General features: G+C 40.8%; 1 protein-coding gene across 1 annotated transcript; it reads right to left on the minus strand.

Moving 5' to 3' along the window:
- Positions 1 to 14,893: 14,893 nt before the first annotated feature.
- BHLHA9 (basic helix-loop-helix family member a9) lies at positions 14,894 to 15,680 on the minus strand. The gene has a single exon (XM_075593315.1). The coding sequence runs from the start codon at positions 15,665 to 15,667 to the stop codon at positions 14,894 to 14,896; it is 774 nt and encodes a 257-aa protein (XP_075449430.1). The 5' UTR covers positions 15,668 to 15,680.
- Positions 15,681 to 23,367: the final 7,687 nt, after the last annotated feature.

Consider the following 23,367-nt stretch of genomic DNA (forward strand, 5'->3'; position numbering starts at 1 on the left):
CATTCTTCTAGAATTAACTCTTCGCCTGGCTGCAACTGGTCGCTCCAGAAATGCAAGCCATTTTCATCCACGCTTAACCCAACCGCTGAATCCAGTATGGCACATATCTCCTCCAGGATGCGCTCATAGGAATCGCCACTGCTTTCTTCAAATAATTGGTCGGGAGGTAGGTTCATTTCTTCCGGTTCCCATTCCAATGCAATTTCAGCTGAAAGGCTTGGTACATAATCATAGTACTTTTGTTCTTGTACAATGTGGGTTTCAGGAATGGAGGCTGCAGATATTGCAGCACGTATCGATTCAAACGGATCAGTAGTAGCGGATACATTGCTATTGCCATTAGGAATAAATATGCCTTTCACGACAATATAAGTGCCGTCTTTCAGGATAAATTGTTTTTCCGGGGCAATCTTCCAGAAACCATAGGTGTGTTGTAGCTTATCCTGGTCACGTTCAAAAAAGTCATTACTTGATAAAGTGAATCTTATTGAGGAATTAAAATTCCGTGCATGCTTACGGTCTTGGTAATAAGGATATTTTGCTCGAATGAAATCATCGATTTGGCGTGTGCTTGCTTTCTGTCCGCGACTGTTCAAGATGGCTTCACAGATCATGTACTTATACCCTAAAAGGGGATTAATATTGTTAACGAATTCATCAGCCATGTCTGAGTAGCACAAAAGCTGTGTGCAGGTCTGTGTTATTTGCTCATCAAAATGAATGTGCTGAATGGCTAACAAACTCCTGTTTTTCCTTGTCAAGGTCAACAAAAGTAACTACTTTGACTCCTTATTTCAAACGCCAATTGGATTTGGTTGTCTAATTGGGTTAACAGTTGTGGTTCGTGATATGGGACTGTGGGAGAAACATTTCTCCTTCTTTTATCTCGTTTGTGAAAAACATCCCTAGACTGTGAATGCGTTCACATAGTGTTTTTTTGAAAACTAACAAAGACCAGTGTGTGAAAATATTTCTTAGCCAGGCATATCAGTAAAAACACACCTGCAAAAAGAAATGTTTTTTCCCCGCTTACATTTCTGTGTGTATGTGAAAGTCTGGTTAACTCCCTGTCTGCATGAGTTTAAATACGTGTGTATATATATATATATATATATATATATAAATATATCTCTTATAAAAATATATATATATTTATATAAATATATCTCTTATAAAAATATATATATATTTATATATAATATTTTTTTTTTTTTTTTATATTGCAGGAGTACACACAACATTGATGGCATTAAGTATACCTTGTATGAAACCTATTTAAATGGTGAGAAACATGATTGAATTAAGTAATAAACATTTGTTTAAGCACAATACTGTTAGAGTCTCATACTTAGGATATTTCTCAAACATTAGGCCTGTATTATTAAAATAGTGTGCTTTCACAAGGAAGCATGAAGTGTATTAGTTTGTGTATACCAGTTTATATAGTACTATATATATATATATATATATATATATATATATATATATATATATATATATATACACATATATACACATATATACATATATATACACACATATATACATATATATATATACACACATATATACATATATATATACACATATATACATATATATATATATACACACTCACACACTCACACTCACACTCACACTCACTCAGTGTGTGTGTGTGTGTGTGTGTATATATATTATTATACATTCTGAGATGTTATAGAAACGAACACACAACTGATTAAAGGACAAAATTACAATGGCCAAGCAAGGCAAAGGTAAGTAATAATTTACACATAATCCTGCTGTACACGTACAAGAAAGATGTTTGCACTTACTTAGGTGTTTTAATAATTGCATGTGACTAATATGCATATGCAATTCTTACATCAATTAACACACCCAAATGCAATGTTTTGCTGCAAAGTCAATGGCAGCTTCTCTAAACTTAGCAACTGGCTCCTGGTGGACCATTACTGAACAGACGATTACAACATAAATATTTATAACACAATTAATTATGAGTGTTATCATTTCCAAAACTTCACGTGTACAAGAACATAGTTGAAAGTTTGGAAACAACACAGTCTTCAGCATACATACAATAGTAATTAGATAATCTGAAGTCAACAAAACAAGGCCAAACACATATTTTCTGAATTATAACATTTATTTTTTTTGTTCCTTTTGCGAGCGAGTAACAGGCCTGCTTGTTGTCTCTTGAATTTTCCTTTTTCTTTTGCCACCAACTTTAGGCACAACAGAGCCACTTTGAGTGGCCTCTGGCACTTCACGGGCAGGGCTTGTGGCCAGTGACTGTTCACCTACGGGGCTTGTGGCCAGTGACTCACCTACAGGGCTTGTGGCCAGTGACTCACCTACAGGGCTTGTGGGCAGTGATTCACCTACAGGGCTTGTGGCCAGTGACTCACCTACAGGGCTTGTGGGCAGTGATTCACCTACAGGGCTTTTGGGCAGCGATTCACCTACAGGGCTTTTGGGCAGCGACTCACCTACAGGGCTTTTGGGTAGTGACTGTTCACGGACAGGGCTTGTGCCCAGTGACACATGTGAGCAAGTTGGTAGACACTGCACAAGTGATGGTTGGTCTGTTTCATGTGTGTCTTGTTTTGTTTTTGTCGCCTCCTTTGTAGGTGTCTGCTGCTGAATTTGTAGAGATGGCAGCGGTAGGATGTCATCAGGAACCTGCACAGCAATGTCTGCTACTTGACCGGTAACATTTGGGCCTGGTGAATGAATCTCAGATGAATGTGGTGAAAACTGACCTGCATGAACAGATCCTGGCTGGGAGGTGTTGAATTGTGGTACATTAGTCATTCTCCAGTAATTAGCTTGTGTTTGCTGAACAACTAATGCTTCGAATGAGGTGTTGATTTTTTGCAACTGTTTAGGCACTTCAATGAAGACTCTGTGGAGATGTGCCAATTGTGATACTGTTTCTTCCTGCAGTCCAATCATCCTTTCCAGCACTGTCATCATGTCTGAATGGCGACGATTTTCTGCGTCCACTATTTTTCCCTCTGAAGCTACAATTGCATCGTATGTGGAAGTTGATGGACGATTTGGCGGTACAACAGTTTCTATTGGCACCTCTTCATGGTCACATGATTGTATTTCAGTCTCTTCTGTGGCGTCATCCTCATCATACTCATCATCCTCATCACCATGATGTTCTAAAAAGAAATGTACACATTATTAAATGGCATGTTAATGTATGCTGTGTTACTATGTAATTGTACTGTGTCCTAAGTAACACCTAACATGTTAGCATACGTTTTATAACCTCATTAAAAACTACCTTGACTTACGAATAATGTTTGGACTCAGTATGAAATATGAATGAATGAAAAGTTGCTCTAAACTCAGAAGTCCTACATGATAATTAACATCACTAACACAATACATGTTGCCTTACACTTAATTTTCACTGACACTAAGTAATCCTATTTAAAGAAGATGTGCAAAACAAATAATGCACATGACAACATAACATATAGAAGAGCACATATTATATGGCCAGCAAATGATACACTCACCTTCTAGTAGTGTTGAGCTGGCTGACCCAGGTGAAGACACTTGTTCCATCTCAGGTGACACATGTCCTCCAGGGGCAACTATATATAACAATAACATAAGTTTTACATTTACATGTGTAAATATTGAACAAACACTTATTGTATGTTCTGTATTTATGATTAACTAACAACATCAGTTCCTTAACCGAAAATGTGTGTGAAAGTGAACATAAATAGTTGTAATAACACTGTACATGCCTGTGTACTTAGAATTTTTGAGTTCCCTAACATACAACATACTATGTTTCTGCAGTAATGCGTGAGGATAAATAGATTAAATGAGTACATAAAAATCATATGTTGTGTAGTGATATCAGTATCATAATGTACATAACTATCATGAGATGACCATTCACAATGGTTATCATGAAGGTGGTCATATTGCAAAAAGTGTTGTTTTTGGTAGAGGATATGTGTGGTACATTAATCGAAGATGTGGCACACCTGAATGTGGCTGTGACTCAACAAGACAACACATGCAGTGTGTGATAATGTGTCTTTCATAGTAGTTCAACTATAGATATGAGTGAACTAATGTGTGACGTACGCTTTGATAAGTAATGAGTTGTTGGGGCATTTAGTAGCTAGAGTTAAGCTTTCCAATGAGTGTGATTAACTTCAGTTGTGCTATTCAGGTTGTAAGAAAGGTATTCCCTTCCCCAAAAAGCCTAATCAGCCACACCTTTCAATGACTTGAAACAGGTGCAAATGGTGTGAACTAAGTTGACCGTGAAATGAGGCTGTAATTAGTGTGTGTGCTGAACCCCACCCCCTCTGTTGAAGTGTATGCTGTGATGAGATATTAATTGCAGCTGCTTTAACACAATGGTAGATGAGCTAAGTAGTCATCTGCAGTGTTTAAGTTATGAAAACAATGACATAACATATGATACGTGTGCCTCATTATGCTGTCTGTATATGACATAAAGCAAAAATGGACCTTTTCATAAGCAACTATAGATGTGTTAGTGCCAGTGATGTTTGTAGGCCGTTACATGCAATTTCTTTGATGCATGCTTAAAATAGGCAGTAATGTCATGTTTGTCGGAGTAAAATCAATAAAATACACAATAATATTCTACATATTTCTGTTCTGTACCTGTAGCTACTAATAATTTCTCATGAACATGTGTTACACGTGTACTACCCTGTTGTTCCCCATCTTCGCCCACCATCAATTGCTTCCACTGCAGCTATGCATTTTGGGAATTCACATGTAAATGAGCACGCAATGGCACGTGCTATATTAGTTACTGCTTTTAGTAGGACTACTACATATATGTCTATTTTGAGATATATATATACAGAATCAGACATATACATATATAGATGCAGGTATGCTTATATTGTGAAGACAGTATAAAAAGCAGTGTAAATATGCAAAATAACTGTAAGCAACGACACGCCTAGTACAGTAATATTTATCACCTGCTGGAAATTGTGACGGATAAATTCCAATGTCACGGTCACCAGCCAAGCCTTCCACGACGACGGTAAGTAATTTTGGCCGAAGCAGCTCCTCCAATGGAGTCAATATGAGACGTTGTGGTGTGGGCCCACCTCCAGTGCCAGTAGCATGCACGCGTTGGTCTTGTATTTTCTTTTTCAATTTGGACCTAATATCATCAAATCTTTTCCGACAATGATACTTGTCCCTGACACTATTCCCACAGGCATTGACACCAATGACTATTGTGTCCCACATTTCTTTTTTGCTTGCTGCACTTGTCCGCCCTTGAAAAACATATAAAAGATATGAGGTAAATGAATAATAATATAAGCACCAGTTTCCTACACTGCTAGCTGTTCCAAGTGATAGCAAACATGCTGTTTTATGTGTAATATGTGCAGCACATGAGCATTCACTACTAAACCTATACATGTAAGCAAGGTTGCATTCATATTGTATGCAGTTCTGGCAAATTGACCGCCTGTGTTTATTTGTCCTTGTAAGGCATGATAAAAAGCTGTGTTTCCACACTAATGAACATAGAAAGATATTGTGTACCCATATTTGCATATGAACAAAACTCAGATGACCTAGGATCACATGTATTTGAATAATAAATGTAAAGTTACACTTACCTACTAAATGTCCATATATACTGTCATAGTGCTCCAGAATGCCAGTGACAAGAGCCCTATTTTCCTGGTCATTGAAGCGAGGATTACGTGGCTTCTCCACACGTTTTTTCCGAGCAGGTTTAGGGTCAGAGCTTGGCTGGTGCTGACTGGACTCTCCTTCTTCCAATGGAAGAGCCTCCAAAAGCTGGCCACCAGCAAGCACGCCACCACCATCCACCCCATCAGCAACTGCGCCACCAGCAGCACTCCCAGCACCAGCACTCCCACTCCTAGCACCAGCACTCACACTCCTAGCACCAGCACTCACACTCCTAGCACCAGCACTCACACTCCTAGCACCAGCACTCACACTCCTAGCACCAGCACTCCCACTCCCAGCAACAGCACTCCCACTCCCAGCAACAGCACTCCCACTCCCAGCAACAGCACTCCCACTCCCAGCAACAGCACTCCCATTCCCAGCAACAGCACTCCCACTCCCAGCAACAGCACTCCCACTCCCAGCAACAGCACTCCCACTCCCAGCAACAGCACTCCCACTCCCAGCAACACCACTCGGTGCACCAGCAACATCACTCCCCTGAACAGTACGTTCACTCCGACGCGTACTCCCACGAGTAGCACTCCCACTCCCACCAGCATCACTCTTCCCACGCTTTGCGGGCATACTTCCAGCACTCACAAAAAACAGACAATAAATGTACAGGCAATCACACGACCCACTTCCACATATAAAACAAGACAAAGATGTAAACAAAACAACAAAGGACAAAGCTCACCCAATACACAACAAGTCTCTCAGTCAATATGCAAATGTTCAATCGTCCAGCTCTGTGCGTCTCTCTCTCTCTCTCACTCCCAACAACACAGAGAATGATTAGCAGTACACGTTGCCTTTAAATATGGCGCGCAATCAAAAACATGCTTGTTTCGCCTGATTCAGCAAGATTTGTGATTGTGCAACCTAACAGCACCCCGCCACGCACGCCGATACACCTGTGTGTGATCGGCTCATCATCGTGAGAGTGGGCGGATTTGTTTTCGGGTTGATTTTGAATGTATTCGGCACTTACTGCATACGGAGAGGGAAAAACGCCAATAACATGACTAATCGATAAGCTTGCCGATTTCACATAATCGTCGCTTACTGCATGAGGCCCTCAGTCTTTGACTGAGCCTTTAATTGAGTGACCAGTGCTGAAGCTGGGATATCCTGAAGACCATTTGGTAGGTTTTCCAGGCAGCGCCTCCAAAAATACTGGACACAATGGTGAAAATTGCGACGCGCTCCAGACACACACGAGACACATCTCTCACTCCGCTCCATGCTGTTTCCTCCTCTCCTTGGTGAGGAAGCTCTGCAGCCCCCTAGCAATAGCCCTGCTCTCTCCTTGCTTGGGGAAATCCCACAGCCAGTAATATTTTACTGGACAGAGTGTCCAAACAAAGGACAGTCCGGTTCAATACTGGACACCTGGCAACCCCACCTGTAGTAGGGGCTTGAGGACTGGGGTGGAGTACCCCTGTGTTATACCATGAAAGATGGGATCTGAGTTACTGTATGGTAGTGAATGATACAGTGAGACTCCACGCACCATAAATACATGCCCAGCAGAACCATTACAAAGACCCATAACTCAGCTCCAGTGCAGCAATCCGAGGATTCCTGCATGAGATGAACTCAATGTTATGATCTTGCCACTCAGTGTGTCCATCCCTCTTTGTTTCTCATTTTTTTGTGTGTTAAATATCCTGAAGCTTTAGACTGCATTGTGCTCTGGGGGTGAAGGGGGGCGGGGAGGGGGGGGGGAATGAGGGTGGGGGAAGGGGGGGGAGTGAGGGCGGGGGAAGGGGGGGAAAGTGAAGGGGGGGAAAGGGGGGGAGTGAGGGCGGAGGAAAGGGGGGGGGGAGTGAAGGGGGGAGGGGGAGTGGGTGAGGGTGGGGGGGAGTGAGGGGAGGGAGCTCCATTATAACCTCTTGGACACCTAATATTTCAAACTCCTCAACGGAGCATCAGATGTAAAAAATAAAAGCAGTGTTGTAAAGGGCAAGAAGAGAGATCTTTTAAAGTGAGTACTGTAAATGCCCAAAAAAATCTGCTGCTTTATCTTTACATCCCAAGTATCACGCCGGTGTTCAAGGAAATTGAATTGGGAATTGTGTCTGGATAAAGACGGATAGGGGGGAAGGGGGTGGGGGGTGGGGGGGATGTTATGTTCTTAATTAGGCATCACATGCAATTATTAATTATAATTTGGTCACTGCCTCTCCTGTGTGGCTCAATGTCATAATTCAATCGATTACGTAGTCCGATTTTGTCATAATGAGACTGTAGAGATGGCAAATGTTCAGGAGTCCATTTATCTGTCACACAGGGGTTCCCTCGTCTCTAAAACACCAACTCGTTTTTATACTGCTGAAATGTATATATACTGGGCAAAGAGATGCACACTGAGACAAGAATAAGGAACCCCCTTTTCAAGTAGCTTATATTATATCAATGCTGTATGAACACCAGGTTCCACACTACATTATTATTATTTTTAAATATTTAACTTTGCTTTACAAACATATAAAAGTGTAGGTTTGTAAATATAAATGACATTTCCCTGAATGCCTCCTATTAACATCACGCGGCAACCACTGGGATAAAAAGGCGATTCTTTATAGAATTATTGAAACAACATTGCAGGTTGAACAGTATATAGCAAAAAGAGGCAATTCTAACTACCAGGTTGCTGCGCCATCTAGTGGACAAAGGAAAACATTGCTAATTACATTGATGTTCCATCAGTAGTGATGAGTAAGCACTTGCTAAAAGAAAATGATTTGCTATTGAAAATGCCAACATTTATATGAAATGCAGAATTCTGTGTTTAACATCTTTTTATGCTTTAGGCCCTGGATATTCCATACAGAAATTCCCTAATTTCTCAACATTTTGTCTAATTGCTAGTATTACAGGGGTGTGCGTAACGTATTCCAAATGCTTGAAATGTTGGTTATTTTTCTCAGAAGCTATTTGTTGATGGTATTCCTGTCATTTATTTATGCACAACACAATGTTATACTCCACATTAAATCGGGGGCTTCTGGTTTACATGCAAATTACCCAAAATAGGATGTGATTGATTATGTATATTTCAAGAGTCTCAAGTCCACAATTGTGAAATTCCAAACAGAGTGAGATAAAATGTGTGTGTGTCTCAGTGGGTTTCAGAGACATCACAGAGGCAGCCAATGACCCGACCGAAAATGTTAATGTTTGCTGAATTTCTGTAAGCAGCTTCAACACTTTTAATAGTGCAGTAATTAAATTATTTATAGTGCATTTTTGCACTGTGACTGCATCTTAAATGCTTTGGCATGTGTGTTAACAAAAAATATATGTAGTGCATGGTCAGAATAAAGTAAGTTTGTGATAAAGGATGAAGATCAATTAAATGATTTTAAACAAACCTTTTGACCTGGAATTGCTGGCATCTTTATATATTTCAATTTTACGTTCCTTGTGTACTGACAACCCCTTGTTTTATATCATTACAATCCTAGTTTCTGCTAAATTGAAACAGATGAATCAGAAGGTTCGTAAGGTCAAGAAACACTCAATACTCACGTCGCAGTGACATAGATTTCTCCGGCCCGTTCCAGTGTCTTAACCCCTCCACAGTCAGAGGGTCTTATAAATGTGTGCCTTCAGTGTGGGGATTTTTGACCTGCCTGACTTTAAAAGGGATACTCAAAAGATTTAGGCCGTTGGCTTTTAAGTTTAATTGGTATTGTTATGTTGTGATATATTGTGTGTTAGTATTAGTTAGGGTTGCCAGGTGTCCAGGATTGAACCGGACTGTCCTGTATTTGGACAATCTGTCCAGTAACAACATAAAGGTAATACTGACATAGTGACCTGACCGGCTTGGGGGGCAACAGGATTTCCCCGAGCAGGGCTGTTGTTAGGGGGCTGGGCAGCTTGCTCCATCATGATTGGCTGCATTACCCAGCAGCAGCCAATCAGGAGATGGTGTCAGAAGCTGGAAGGTGGAGCCAAGGAGAGGAGGAAACAGCATGGAGCAGAGAGGTGTGTGTGTCTGTCTGTCGCACCTTTCACCATTGTGTCCAGTATTTTTGGAGAAGACACATAGTGTGCAGCCCTACTTCCAAGCCAACTCTTGCTGCTGTGTAGAGAGATTTTAACTATTTAGTCACAGGACAAGGCTGTGGGGACGTCATGTAAACGCAGTGACAAAGGTCAATGTTTAATTTTCGATTAGCCGCCTCACCATCTAGTAACCTTAGAGTGTAAGCTCTTCACGATTCATCTCTCAACCTTTGTACTTAGTGTTTATATCCTTGTGTTTTATTAATATTAATGTCTGTGCAGGAATACCTGTTAGTTATGCAAAGCGCTGCCTAAATGGTTGACACTATGAAACAAACACGTTCCGATTACAGAGCAGCAATAGGTAGAAGACAAGCCTATCTAGCAGTAACTTTCAGGTTCAGATATGACATTGCAAACTCTACCGTAGAGAACAAGCTCCAGTCACTGAAGGGATTCCTCTGATCTGGCTCCTCTGCCCTGAGCTTGGACCCCATTCCTTTCATTCCTGCTCAGAAATTCTGTCTCCACTGTTGTCTAGGAGAGGAGGGCCCTCTATTAGTTTTTTGCTTCGAGCAAGGCAGAAAAGTTGGTATTTCATGGAATTATAAGCCCTCTGGCCAACCATTAACTATTAGAAAGCAGCTCCCTGTAGCACTCTCTAGCAGCGAAAAAGGGAAATCTGCAAATGTTTCACTATCTTATCTTGGCGTTGAGTAGCGTTGCCCCTCTGGGTAATGCACTGAAGGCAGACAGGAGACATGCTCACCTTCATATCTAAGTAGTGACTTATCTGAGCAAGGTGTGACCGCGAGAGATTCTTTCTCACTGTAGATGATCACTGTACGAAGATTGATGGGTTCTGTCTCAACTGAATAGAAGTGGCAAAGTGAAGTGGACGTTTGCTTTATTACTTTCATTCTAAATATGTTCCTGACCATCAGATACAGGGCTCCTATCAATTTCCAAGTGAAAAAGAAAAAAGCTAGTGTGATAGGTGTCATATTTGTGTTTTTAACATTTTAGTCATTATTATGTTTCTAAAACTATCATTTTTGCCCTAATTCTCCCAGTATAATACACTTGAAAGGTTCAACCTATTTAAGTAAAAAATAAATAAATATATATATATATATATATATATATATATATATATATATATATATATATATATATATATAGTTCAGTTATCGTGGGTAAAAAAGTGACAAAAACTCTCCACTGCAAAGCATATAGCAAATGGAAATATTACTGTATGCTCATTTGCATGTCTTAGACATGTGTGCTGGGTGATAATGGTGAAAGGCGGGGTTGCAGACCTGTCTAAGACATATATATATAGCACAGTAAGGATCTAAAACACAATCAATGTAACCTCATTTAGAAATTCTCTATCACTTTCCCGTTTTGGAGAAATATTAGGGTGGTCGTATTTTTGATTTGTAAGTTATTGCTCCAAAGAACTTACAAACGTATCTATCATACCCAAGACGTGGTGGGATAGTTATTGGGAATTGTGGCAAAGTGCCATGAACTGCACTATGGCAGATTAATTAATAACCCCCAAGGAGAGAACTGGAAATGCCAATTTTCTCTGCCACAGAACTGTAAAGAAACATTTGTGGGATTTAACTTTTCATTTTGGAATATCAGTGCAGTGTTTGCAGAATGTTATCCATGCTACAGGACAAACATGAAAGTTCTTTATTGACATACTAAATAACCTTGTCAGACCACGAACTTCTTCTGATTCAAACAGGGACCGGTACTAGATCTATGTGTAGCAGTGTGTTATCATATTATGTCACGTGTATTACTGCTGGGAAGCGCTATGTACACGGATGCCGCAATATAAATAAAGATATACATTCAGCAACTTTTGAGGATCATGCAGCTGACACTGTGTTCCCTTCCCATCTGCGACAATTATACTATATTATACAATTATACAAGTGTCAGAAACTTGAGAAATACTCCAAAAATGATGCATCTGATTATGCCGATGAGCGAGTTGGGGAGTGGTTATAGGAGGAGTTAGGTAGGAGATAGCCAGATAAATATTGTAATGAGATGCATCAACATTTCCATTGAAAACTGGTCTAGTTTTCCTTTCTCTTTGTGCCAAATAAAATCCTCCATGTTTAGATGGCATCAACCCATTCTCCTTAGAGATCTGCCTCAAATGTAAGATGTAAGGTTAGATTAGATAAGAAGTGTCATACATTTGGTACCAGTGTAAATGAATGAAATGGAAAAAAAAATACATATCTTTTATTAAGCATAAAAATAAACGTACGAAAACATATACACCACAATGCACAAATGGGTGTGCCAAAAAGATCCAACAACAACAAAAAAAGTTGGTGAGATAATGCTGATCTGGTAACTATAACTGCTGTTTTGCAATATGAAGCTCAGAGTGAACTGGCCATGTTATGCAAGAACAAAGACCTACTGTACTGTACTACAATTTTACTTACACAAAATGTGTGTCCAAATGTAAATGCTAAAAAGTACTGCACACTGCAAAATAAAAAAAGGTGCATTGTGTGTACGAATGCCCGATTGATGCAACTTAAATTAAAACTGAATTATATTTATATGTATTTTTATGTATTTATAACTACTATTTGTAAATATCATGTATTAGTATAAGATTATTTATAACAGCCATACTGTTAACATAATCATTTTTTTAAACCTGTGTAATGAAACGTGTGCTGCGTCAAATACATATTGGGTTGATATGTAGCAACTTCACTACAACACTATTAACAGTCTTTTTATAGGGTTAACGCCACGTTCAACTTTGGCGGGCAATTGTAACGCACGTTAAATTGATTTTGTGGTTCGCATACATAGCGTTTTTCAGTCCATACCATTTACATCTGCATGCCAAGCACACCCCATTGCTGTGTGCAAAAACGAATAAAATAATAATTTTTGATGCAGCTGCAGAAATTTGGGCTCAGTACATAAGCACATACGAATTGCATTTGACGTGCCAATTTTGCAAAACAATAAGCCGTTTGCAATGCTTAGTACATAACCCATACATGTTTACATTTCAGAAAGTGATTATTGAGGTGTGGGGAGTGCAAACCCTACTACTGTATATGACTAAAGTGGCAACTGATCTATTTATAAAAGCCCTAATGAATCTATTTACCTGGTCTTATACAAACCTATTTAATTACAGCAACAATCAGAATATAATATAAAATATGTAGTGCGTAGGAAAAACAATTAGAGCACAAAGTTTACAGAATAAAAAAAAATCTTTATTTTCAAATAACAAAATAGTCCAATTCACATTATTTTGGTTAATTTCAATGAATCCACTTATCATGCATTATGTCTGCATACAGTAGCACATCGAGCGGCCAAGAGATATGGCAAGTCATGTCTTTTACATGCAGAATAGATATTGCATATCAACCAATTGGTACATGTCGTTAGCCTGAGTACAAATGCCGATGTGAACAGGGGTATTTCATTGTGTAACAGTATAATTCAGTTTGTGATTGGATAGTTCAGCAGAGCAATTATAACACTAACTGATAACAATATTTCTTATAAACATTTGGCACTTAAATGATTGTTATAATGTATCTATTAGAACAACATACATTAAGGAGTTGGGTTTCCATGACGTAATGTCACAAAGAAGACTTTTTTTGCATTCATTCTAAAAGGTCAGTCTCAACCCATTCACAGTGGAGCAGCCTCTAACTTCTTATGAGTTTCCTCACCCTCATATGTGCCAACTTAGGAAAGCTAAAAACAGGAAGGTGTGGGAGGTAAATGAGGAACATCTCAGTCTTAATCATTCTTTGATGTGCAATGGGATAGGTGTTTAGGAGACAGATATTTAAATGAAAGTATAGATCTTCAGCTAAGTATGAGCGCATTTGCTTGATAAACAGTTTGAGTTGGTTAGTGTGGATATGTTCATTACATGTCCGGTTTCACAATTGAATGGCAGCTTCAGTCAGTCTAACAGAATAATGTTTCTTTCCTTTCGGTCATGAGCCCTTTTTCTAATGCTTTATCAAGATACATACAACTAACATCGCTCTCCAGCTCTACTAAAGCAGGGGTGCTCAACTCCAGTCCTCAAGTCCTCCAACAGGTCCTGTTTTCAGGATATCCCTGCTTCAGCACAGGTGGTCACTGATTGAGCAACCTGTGCTGAAGCTGGGATATCCTGAAAACCTGACCTGTTGGGTGGCTTGAGGATTGGAGTTGAGCACCCCTGTTATAAAGTTTGATCACTCCTACAAAACAGAAAAATCGTGCTCCATATTATCCAGCCAAATACAACGGTTTGTTGGTTAAAAGTACACAGGCTCAGATCTGCTAAATGGTGCAAAGCCATAAGGCACCTTACAGCTTATTCAAGTGAATGGGTCGTAATGTGCCCTAAGGCTTAACCCTACTTAATAAATATAATCCCTAGTTGGTTAAAAAATATGCTTTTATTGACAATGAAGGTTTTGTTAGCCAATAAAGGTATTCTTTTTATGCAACCCTGTTTGCTTGTTTTTAAAAACAAATTCAGAGCATACAGCGACATGGTTTGGTGGGATAAACAGAAAAAGAAAATACATGAAGTAGATCAAGAACCTACATAATTAGTACTTGTTCAAAACACTGCACAAATGAATCTCTGTGGTGCAATCCAAAGACGCATCATTTAAATGGTCTAAATAATACATTCACAGGTTCCCCATTTGGTATTAAACCTAGGTTATTTACCCCACAATAAAGTATTTAAGATCTTGTCAGCAGAAAATACAGTAGATTAACCCTGTCAGTGCTTAAGTTGCATATAATGTACTACCAAGGAATCCCTTGTGGTACCTCTCACATAATACTGTACATTATTCTTACCCCAGAGTTTAACACTTTCACAGCTAGAGTGTTCATAGATGTTGTAGGGTTGCTTCTAAAAATGAACCTCACAATAGCTGTATTCTTAAAAGTTAGTATTCTGGTAAATAGAGTATCTCTGTATTTTCCTTCTTGCTCCTAATGTTTTGTGTCACAGAGCTGGGTGCGTTCACTGTGTCTCTGGAGCTTGCCAAGTGCACAACAAACATGCATGCACCCCTCAGACACCACTGGGTTACAGTCAGTGCATGGAAAGAGATTGCTGGTAACCAGGTCCTTGTAAACACCCAAACTGCCATGGGAAAGGTCCAGGAGAAGGCTCCACAAGATTGTCCACATGATTCTGGTAGCAGGTGCTCCTGATACCAATGCTGTAACTCCCATGGTTGTAGTAAGGAGAGCCTGGCATTAAATTGTCCTCTGTTGGGGTTCCATATTGGCACTGGAAATAAGGAGTCTCTGGGGAGAGCCTGGAAAAGTGAGGAGAGGGGCACTGCTGAAGATGTGCAGCATCACCATAGCTGGGATTGGAAGTTAGAGGTTGACGAGTCTGTATTGGCATCTGTAAGGGCTGAGGGCAACTGTCCTTAATCTCTGGCTGCCTGTGTCCATCATATTGAAGGTGGCACTCTCTGTGGCTGCAGGGCCATTTCTGTGGAGGGCTTGAGTGCAGGAACATGGAGAGTGTAGATATCCTATTGATTGCCCTCTTCAAGGTAGCTATCTTGGACAACCTCTTGCCACTCAAATCATGCTTCAGGGTCAGTCTCAGTGCATTGAAAGCTTGGTTGTAGTCCAAGATTCTCTTTCTCTCCCTGACATTGGCCGCTACCCTTCGGGCCTTTGACCTCACTGGCCTGGTTCTCTTCTTGGGTTTTGTCTCTACTTCACTCCCGCTTTCTTCCCTCTGGAATTTCCCCAGGGATTGACCACTGGCCTCCACCTCTTGCTCATCGTCGGAGAAGTCTGAGTCACTGAGGCTCATCGCAGCTGCCTCTGCTTCAGACCTGGGCATGGTTCAGCTTCAATTTCTCTCCACGTCTAAGGCAACTGTTGCTTTTAAAGGTCTTGAGTTATTTGCAATTCTTTCTCTCCTATCATAGACACTCCCTACTTTTTAAATAACAGCTCACCTTGTTTTTTTTTATTTTTTTATTATTGTACCACGTGATGAGTCTAACAGGTACCTTGTATCTTCTTTTTTATTACCTGCCTCCAGGTGAGCTGGGCTTGGTTTGATAGCTTTGTCAAAGAAGATCACAGAAAGCATGCAAGCGCCTGTAGTAAGTGCTCTAACATACTGATCTGTCAAATTATACAGCGTGCTAGGTTTCTCCTCTTACAACAAATTACAGGTCTTCCCCCGTAACCTATTTTTGGTGATCACTTTAAAGCCTGCACTGCCAGCAATGCATTGCAGAGCACGCAATGCATTAGACTCTTCTCCGGTAGTTCAGGGTTTACAAATAGCCTCAGGTTTTCAGCTGAATTTATCTGGGAAGGCAAAATATACCTAATAGCGAAACAATTTACAGTATATGTAAGCGCGATTGACAATGTGTTCAATTATGTATGTATGTACATCTTTATTTATATAGCGCCATCCAGGTACATAGCGCTTTACAATACACGTGACATAATATTATAAGACAGTGGGAATAAGTGCTTCAGCCATAAAACAATGGGGAAAGGAGTCCCTGCCCTGAAGAGCTTACAATCAAAGTGGTAATTGGGGAGACCTTACAGAAACAGAAGGATGAGGTTCTGGTAAGTGCGTCTGCAATTATCATATTGGGATAACTTTAGAGTATAAAGGCATCAGCAACACTTTTATTTACCTTTTGTCCATCCCATTGTTTTTCAGTGCATACCACAGGGGTTAATTAATGATTCGTTAGCCCCCTCACTAATATGAACATACAGGCGCACCGACGAATATTCTACAACTTGCCTTAAACTTGCATTGGAAAATCTGGGGCTATAACCAACAAGACCCAGGTACATGCTGGGTACATGCTGCAAACATTTCAGTGACATTTTTGCAGAGACTAATGGCCCATCGGATTAACACAGCAGGGGTCCCTGGCAGTCCCATTCAGTTTGAATGGGACTGCTGGGGACCCCCGCTGTTAATCCGATGGGCCATTAGTCTGTCTGCAGAAATGTCACTGAAATATTGCAGCATGTGCCCAGCATGTACCTGGGTCTTGTTGGTGATTGCCCCAGATTTGTTTTAGAATACTCGTCGGCACTACAGTACTGCCATATAAAGGAATAGAAATAATTACTACACAGAGGTTACATCTACCATTTTAAATATCTCTTCTTGCCTTTTCAGTGAACGTTTTCATTTGTAAAATCTGATACTTGTTCACCGCCTCGCCAACAGGGGGGGGGGGTCTGCCGGGGTTGACGTCCTGCGTGAGTCGTCCGGGCCCCTGCGTGGCCATGCCCGTTAATAATAATAAAAATAATTTTTTTTAAAACACAGTGATAGCTGTGGGGCACCCGGTGGCGGGTCTCTCTGACTGCAGCGCCAGAGGTCAGCTGGGCTAAGCTTCCGACACGCCGGTGTGAGAGGGAGGCCCGGCGCGCGCGTGAGCAGCCTCAACGTGGGACAGACAGTTGCCTGCAGCGGGGTGGGGCCAGCGGCAACTGCTGTGGCCTGATGTTGGACCACCCTCCAAAGCCACCGGCCACCCACCCGCAGCACTGCCACACCCCGCAACCACACCCCCCACCCCCCCAGCAACGGCCCTCACCAGTGAAGGGGTTAAAACAGCAGGACCATCTTCAGGAGTCTCTCTGCATATAAAGAGGTAACAATGTGTGTCTGATTTAGTTTATCTGTTCTCAACAAAAGTCCAATAGGTTGGCAACAGAACACAGGAGTGGTTGGACACAGCCCGGAAGACATTAGCAGGGTGCAGGAAATGATGGCATATTGGGACTCAAATAAAGGTTAAAAAAACGCTTGATATCATCATTAGATGTGCTACTTTTTATTGTCTTTTGCTACTGGATTACGCCACTGAGATTGAGCACCCACCAGTATTCCTTTCAGATAAGTAACTTGAGTGCATGTGTATTTTTCTTGTTTTTGGCATATTGGGACTAACATGCAGTACATTGGCCAATCATGAAGCTCAATTCAGTACATAAAGTCCAGACCTTCATTTTATGCACCGTTGTGCATACTGTCCTGTATATATTGAACCTGATTCCTCACTCACTGTTAAACACTTATTTTAAGAATATTCCTGTCTTCTACAATTTATGACATGGCTTTCATCTTACATGTTAGTTAAAAAAGTGAAAGGCAAAATAGGTATGTTTTATTAAAGCAAACTTAGAGGACCCAGGAAACCTTTGCATGTAGCAATCTATTATCACAAACCAGTCTTACTAATACAACTTCATGCAGTCAGCCTGTTCTTCTGCTCTGCCATAAATTGGCCCTGAGAGAAGCAACACTCAGAAGGACCTAGCTACCCCTAGAAATGGTCCCAAATAAAAGTGAGACTTTTAATTTGCCTATGTTTACCTACTCGGTAACACATATTACACAAAGGATTTAAACCATTAATACAAGATGTGTTACTGTGCAGTAAGAAAGGGAAGCGGATATCATCAGACCATAAAATGTCCATTCTGATTACATCCGCGCCAGATTAAGTGACCAGCCTTTTAACCACGCGCTTGCATGTGGGGAGGGAGGAGGGGGGGGGGGGACTATGACAATATATCAACGTTTTCTTTCCCGGCAATTTGATAAATCTGTTTATTTTTTTAGCACCAGTTTTGCTCCATAAGACTTTGAGAAATAAATGAGACATATAACATGATCTTAATAAGTAATATGCCTAGATGATATTTGTATGCATAGTCTCACTGCCTGAAATGCACACACACACACACACACAGACACACACACACACACACACACACACACACACACACACACACACACACACACGGACACACACACGTGCACGGAGATAAAGTACCATGTCTATGCCCACAGGAATTTGAACTGAGGTCACCCCCATCAATGGCACTAAGATATGGAATGGGACCTTTCGCCGTGGCCAGTATGCCGCAATCACCCCGCCGCCGGCGTTTAGCTGCCAGGGACAGTCAGCCGCTGGCCATTTTAACCCCAAGATAAGTGATCACAGCCTTAGCTTTAGGGGTTAAATTAGCTTTTAGGGCAAGGGGTTAAGGTTTTAGGGGGTTATGATTAGGGATTTTAGGGTAAGGATTAGCCTTAACATTAGGTGTTAAATGTGGGGGTTTTAGGGTAAGGGGTATGGTTTTTAGACTAAGGATTAGTGTTAACGTGAGGGGTTTTGAGTAAAGAGTTAAAGTTTCAGGGATTAAGGTTAGGGGTTTTAGGGTAGGGTGTTAGGGGTTTTAGGGTAAGGGGTTAAGGTTAGGGGTTTTAGGGTACGAGGTTAGGGGTTTTAGGGTAAGGGGTTAAGGTTAGGGGTTTTAGGGTAAGAGGTTAGGGGTTTTAGGGTAAGGGGTTAAGGTTAGGAGTTTTGGGGTAAGGGGTTAGGGGTTTTAAGGTAAGGGTTTAAGGTATGGGGTTTTAAGGTAAGGGGTTAAGGTATGGGGTTTTAGGTAAGAGATGAAGGTTAGGGGCTTTAGGGTAAGGATTAGCACTAAGATTCTCCGTCACCATACAGTATATAATTTATTGGTAAAGTCCTCTTTAAGGAAATAGCAAAGTAATTCGGGGAATTTTCCTCTGAGACTTCATATTAGAATAGGCGTAGGAGTATTGTAAAGCTCCCATACAGCGTGTCGCTGTCAGAGATGATCAGAAGTGGATATGATCCCGGCACCAGCGGACGGAGACAGTAAGAATACTAATCGCTTGTCTTTGTTTCCTCTGTAATTGTTGACAGCTATATTCCTCACCAGTGCTCTGATCAGAAGTGATTAAACAGACAGGCAGCAATTTCTGGAGATAATAATAAAGATAATTAACATTTCAAACAAATTGCTCGCAGCATCCTTTTCTATTTCTTTCCCCTCTGCTGTTTGGTTAAATGCCCAGAAAATTGTCTCTCTTATTTGCTTCCAATCACGTGTACGTTCTGCAGGATTCCTCCCCCATCAAATTCAAATACTTTCTGGGCAAGCTACCCAGCTACCTGAACAAGCTCCTCACCCCTACCACATGCAGCACCTATCAACTGAGATCAGACTCCAAAAGACTGTTCATGGTCCCAAGGCTCAACAAAGTATCCGGACGTTCCTCCTTCTCTTACCGTGCACCCCAAAACTGGAACAACCTACCAGAGACTCTTACATCCACCACCAGTTTAAGTTCTTTCAAATCTAAGGCTGTCTCACATTTTAATCTGGTCTGTAACTGTTTCATACGCCCATACAGTAATATATATTATCTTTAACTGTGCATGCAATGTCTTGTATATAATGTATACCCTGTTCATTATTGTAACTGTATTTGTAACCATGTATTATTTGTCTTAACTCTGTGCCCAGGACATACTTGAAAACGAGAGGTAACTCTCAATGTATTACTTCCTGGTAAAATATTTTTATAAATAAAATAAATAGAAAAACCTGCCGAACAATTTAATTTCTAAACATAGGTGTAACCACAGAATGTAGCACTACTGGGAGGTACACGCATGAAAATGAACATGCAGCAGCAGGGGGCAATCCAGACCTCCAGTCCCCTAAAGCTTCTGCCCTTTACAAAAGAGAGCCCAAGGAATTGTGTTGGTCTTCTGTCATAATTACAGTATTTGTACCACCGGTTATCATTTGCAATGTTCTCTAGGATCATGACATTAGCAGGTCTCCAGTTAGCCCCTCGGTACCTAAACCACCCCCCAACCCAATAAGACACAGACTTCAGAATTGGAGTGAAATGGCCACAGCATTTATTAAACCAACATATCGCAAATAGCAGTGGCAGATTGCACCCACATGTGGTGATGCACCTGCACTACATATGACACACAAGAACCCACTGGTTGTATCAGCCAAGGAGGAAGTTTATAATGTTCCACCATCCAAACCGGAAGGACATCACCAGATCAGTCGCCTTAGCACAGTCCAGCAACCCCCCCCCCTGCTCCCCCACCGCCCCATATTTTAAATGGAGCACTGATCCATCCTTACCACGTTCAATCTGAACATTACCCCTGCAAGCTGTGACAATAACAAAACCATAATAACTTCTCCCCCTCCTTTTTTTAAATTATAATATTCAGTCTCTTAAACATATATAAAAAAACAACAAAAAAAACCATTTATCATAATTCACAGATACTTCTCTGATCGTTACATATATATTTTTCTTTTTAAACTTATCACAAGATAAACAATACACACCACTATATATATATATATATATATATATATATATATATATATATATATATATATATATATATATATACATTTTAACAAACCACACAAAAAAAAGGGTGGTAAGGCAGGATCCTACAGGAACATCAGGCAAGGAGGGTGAGTACCCTCTTTATATACACTACCCTTATGCCCAGCCACCTAGCTTTGAAATCTACCAAATCTACCCAAATCTACTTAACCCCTTGAGAACTACCTCAGACCTCCACCTCTCTTCGTCATGTCCTCCTTCCTGAGGGGTACAGACGACTACTTTACAGAAATACAACTATAGCACGAATTAACTTTGTTACCTCTGGATGGATGTCAGCAAGTTGGATCTGGCAAACTTGTGAGGCTCAGATTCCCTAAGCTAAAGTAAAATCAGGGCAAATTACATTTAGTTACCTACATTAGGAAGGAGAGAGGTACTTTTTTTTTAAAACTAGAGTCCCAAGTTACATATATACCTTCTCAAACACTGCTTTATATACGATGTGGCAACACACCGACGCCCAAAAGGGAGCACACGTGAGATACCTGGGTAATATATGTCAATTTGGATATGCAAAGTATCATGGGGGAGAAATTATGTGGATGTTGATACATCCCCTGAACTGGAAGTACTGTAGAGATCTTCTCCACTTTCGGTAGTTCCAAAAGTGTTTTCTAGGGCACGCAGGTATTCGCCAGGTGTAATAGCTTCTTTCCCATCTCTAACCGCTGTCGTGGAAAAACTCAGTCCCACACTTATTATTTTTAGGCAAAAACAATCTGTTGAAAAACTTTATTGCAGCAGCAGCAGCTTGTAAGAGTAACATTCACATAAAAATCAAGACATGCGTCTGATCTAACATAAATTAACTGAACTATAGGCTCTAAGTAAGCTATCATACCAGAATAAGGAGCGGGCATATTTAATATCACAATGTCAGCACTTATGACTTAATTGGACATCTTACTTTTCTTTATCTTGTTTTTCTTGCAGTTACTTGGTTATATATTTTAGCAGATTAAGCAAAAAGAAAACTCATGTGCTAAGCTACCTCATCTTTCTCAAGGCCGACAGCCTGTACATCTCTCTCTCTCTGACTCAACAAGGGGGGTTAATAGATAAGACGAGGGGCCCAGCTAACCAAAGAAATTATATTTTCATCATTATAGAAAGTTCGAAGGAAAAAACCTATTCTGCACACACACACACACACACACCACACACACACCACACACACACCACACACACACCACACACACACCACACCACACCACACACCACACCACACCACACCACACACCACACACCACACCACACACCACACCACACCACACCACACCACACACCACACCACACACACACCACACACCACACACACACCACACACACACCACACACACACCACACACACACCACACACACACCACACACACACCACACACACACCACACACACACCACACACACACCACACACACACCACACACACACCACACACACACCACACACACACCACACACACACCACACACACACCACACACACACCACACACACACCACACACACACCACACACACACACACACACACACACACACACACACACACAATTTCACTTAACCCATAACGCAATGAAACACAAAACATGACTTTTCTTATAGCTATGGAAAACAAAAGCCTGGTTATAGCTATACATAGAAATAATGTGAAAATATTATTCTTCCATACTGCTCTTACTATATCCAACGCTAGCTCTTTGAGGCTTTCCGCGATCCAGACTTTTCTTTTTCAGATCCCCCCCCATTGGTGTACATCTGTGTGGTCTGCTCTATCCAGCACTTGAAATCGTGCTCACCCTATGGGGTCGGCCTTACACGAGAGAAAGTTTTTAGTCGTCTACAGTAACTTCCCACTTTTGGGACTGCATAGATTTCTCCACTAGTCTCCCCATGGCAGTGATGAGCACCTCGGGCAATGTAGGTGGATTGTACATAGAGGAGGTGGAGACAGCAGGGTACATCTTATTTTGAAAGTCTTCTATAGTGGTCCCCTCTTTAACTATTAACTCTCTGACTCTATCTATGACAGTGGAGCTAACAGGGTTTCTAGGACCAGAGATGGGGTTATGGCATGTAGTGATGTCCCACTATTGGGCATCCGTGCAGCGTCAATATTTTCATCACACATACAGAGTACAAATTAATCTTTAGTATCATAATATAATACTTTCCCCTTGATTTGAGCCCTTCCCCATGGGGGTGCATCTCTGACCACTTTGTTAATGTCCGTATCGTCAACTGTATTAGGGACTGTTATCATAAAAGCTTTATTACAA

The sequence above is a fragment of the Ascaphus truei genome, chromosome 3 (assembly GCF_040206685.1).
Source record: "Ascaphus truei isolate aAscTru1 chromosome 3, aAscTru1.hap1, whole genome shotgun sequence".
Lineage (NCBI taxonomy): Eukaryota > Metazoa > Chordata > Amphibia > Anura > Ascaphidae > Ascaphus > Ascaphus truei.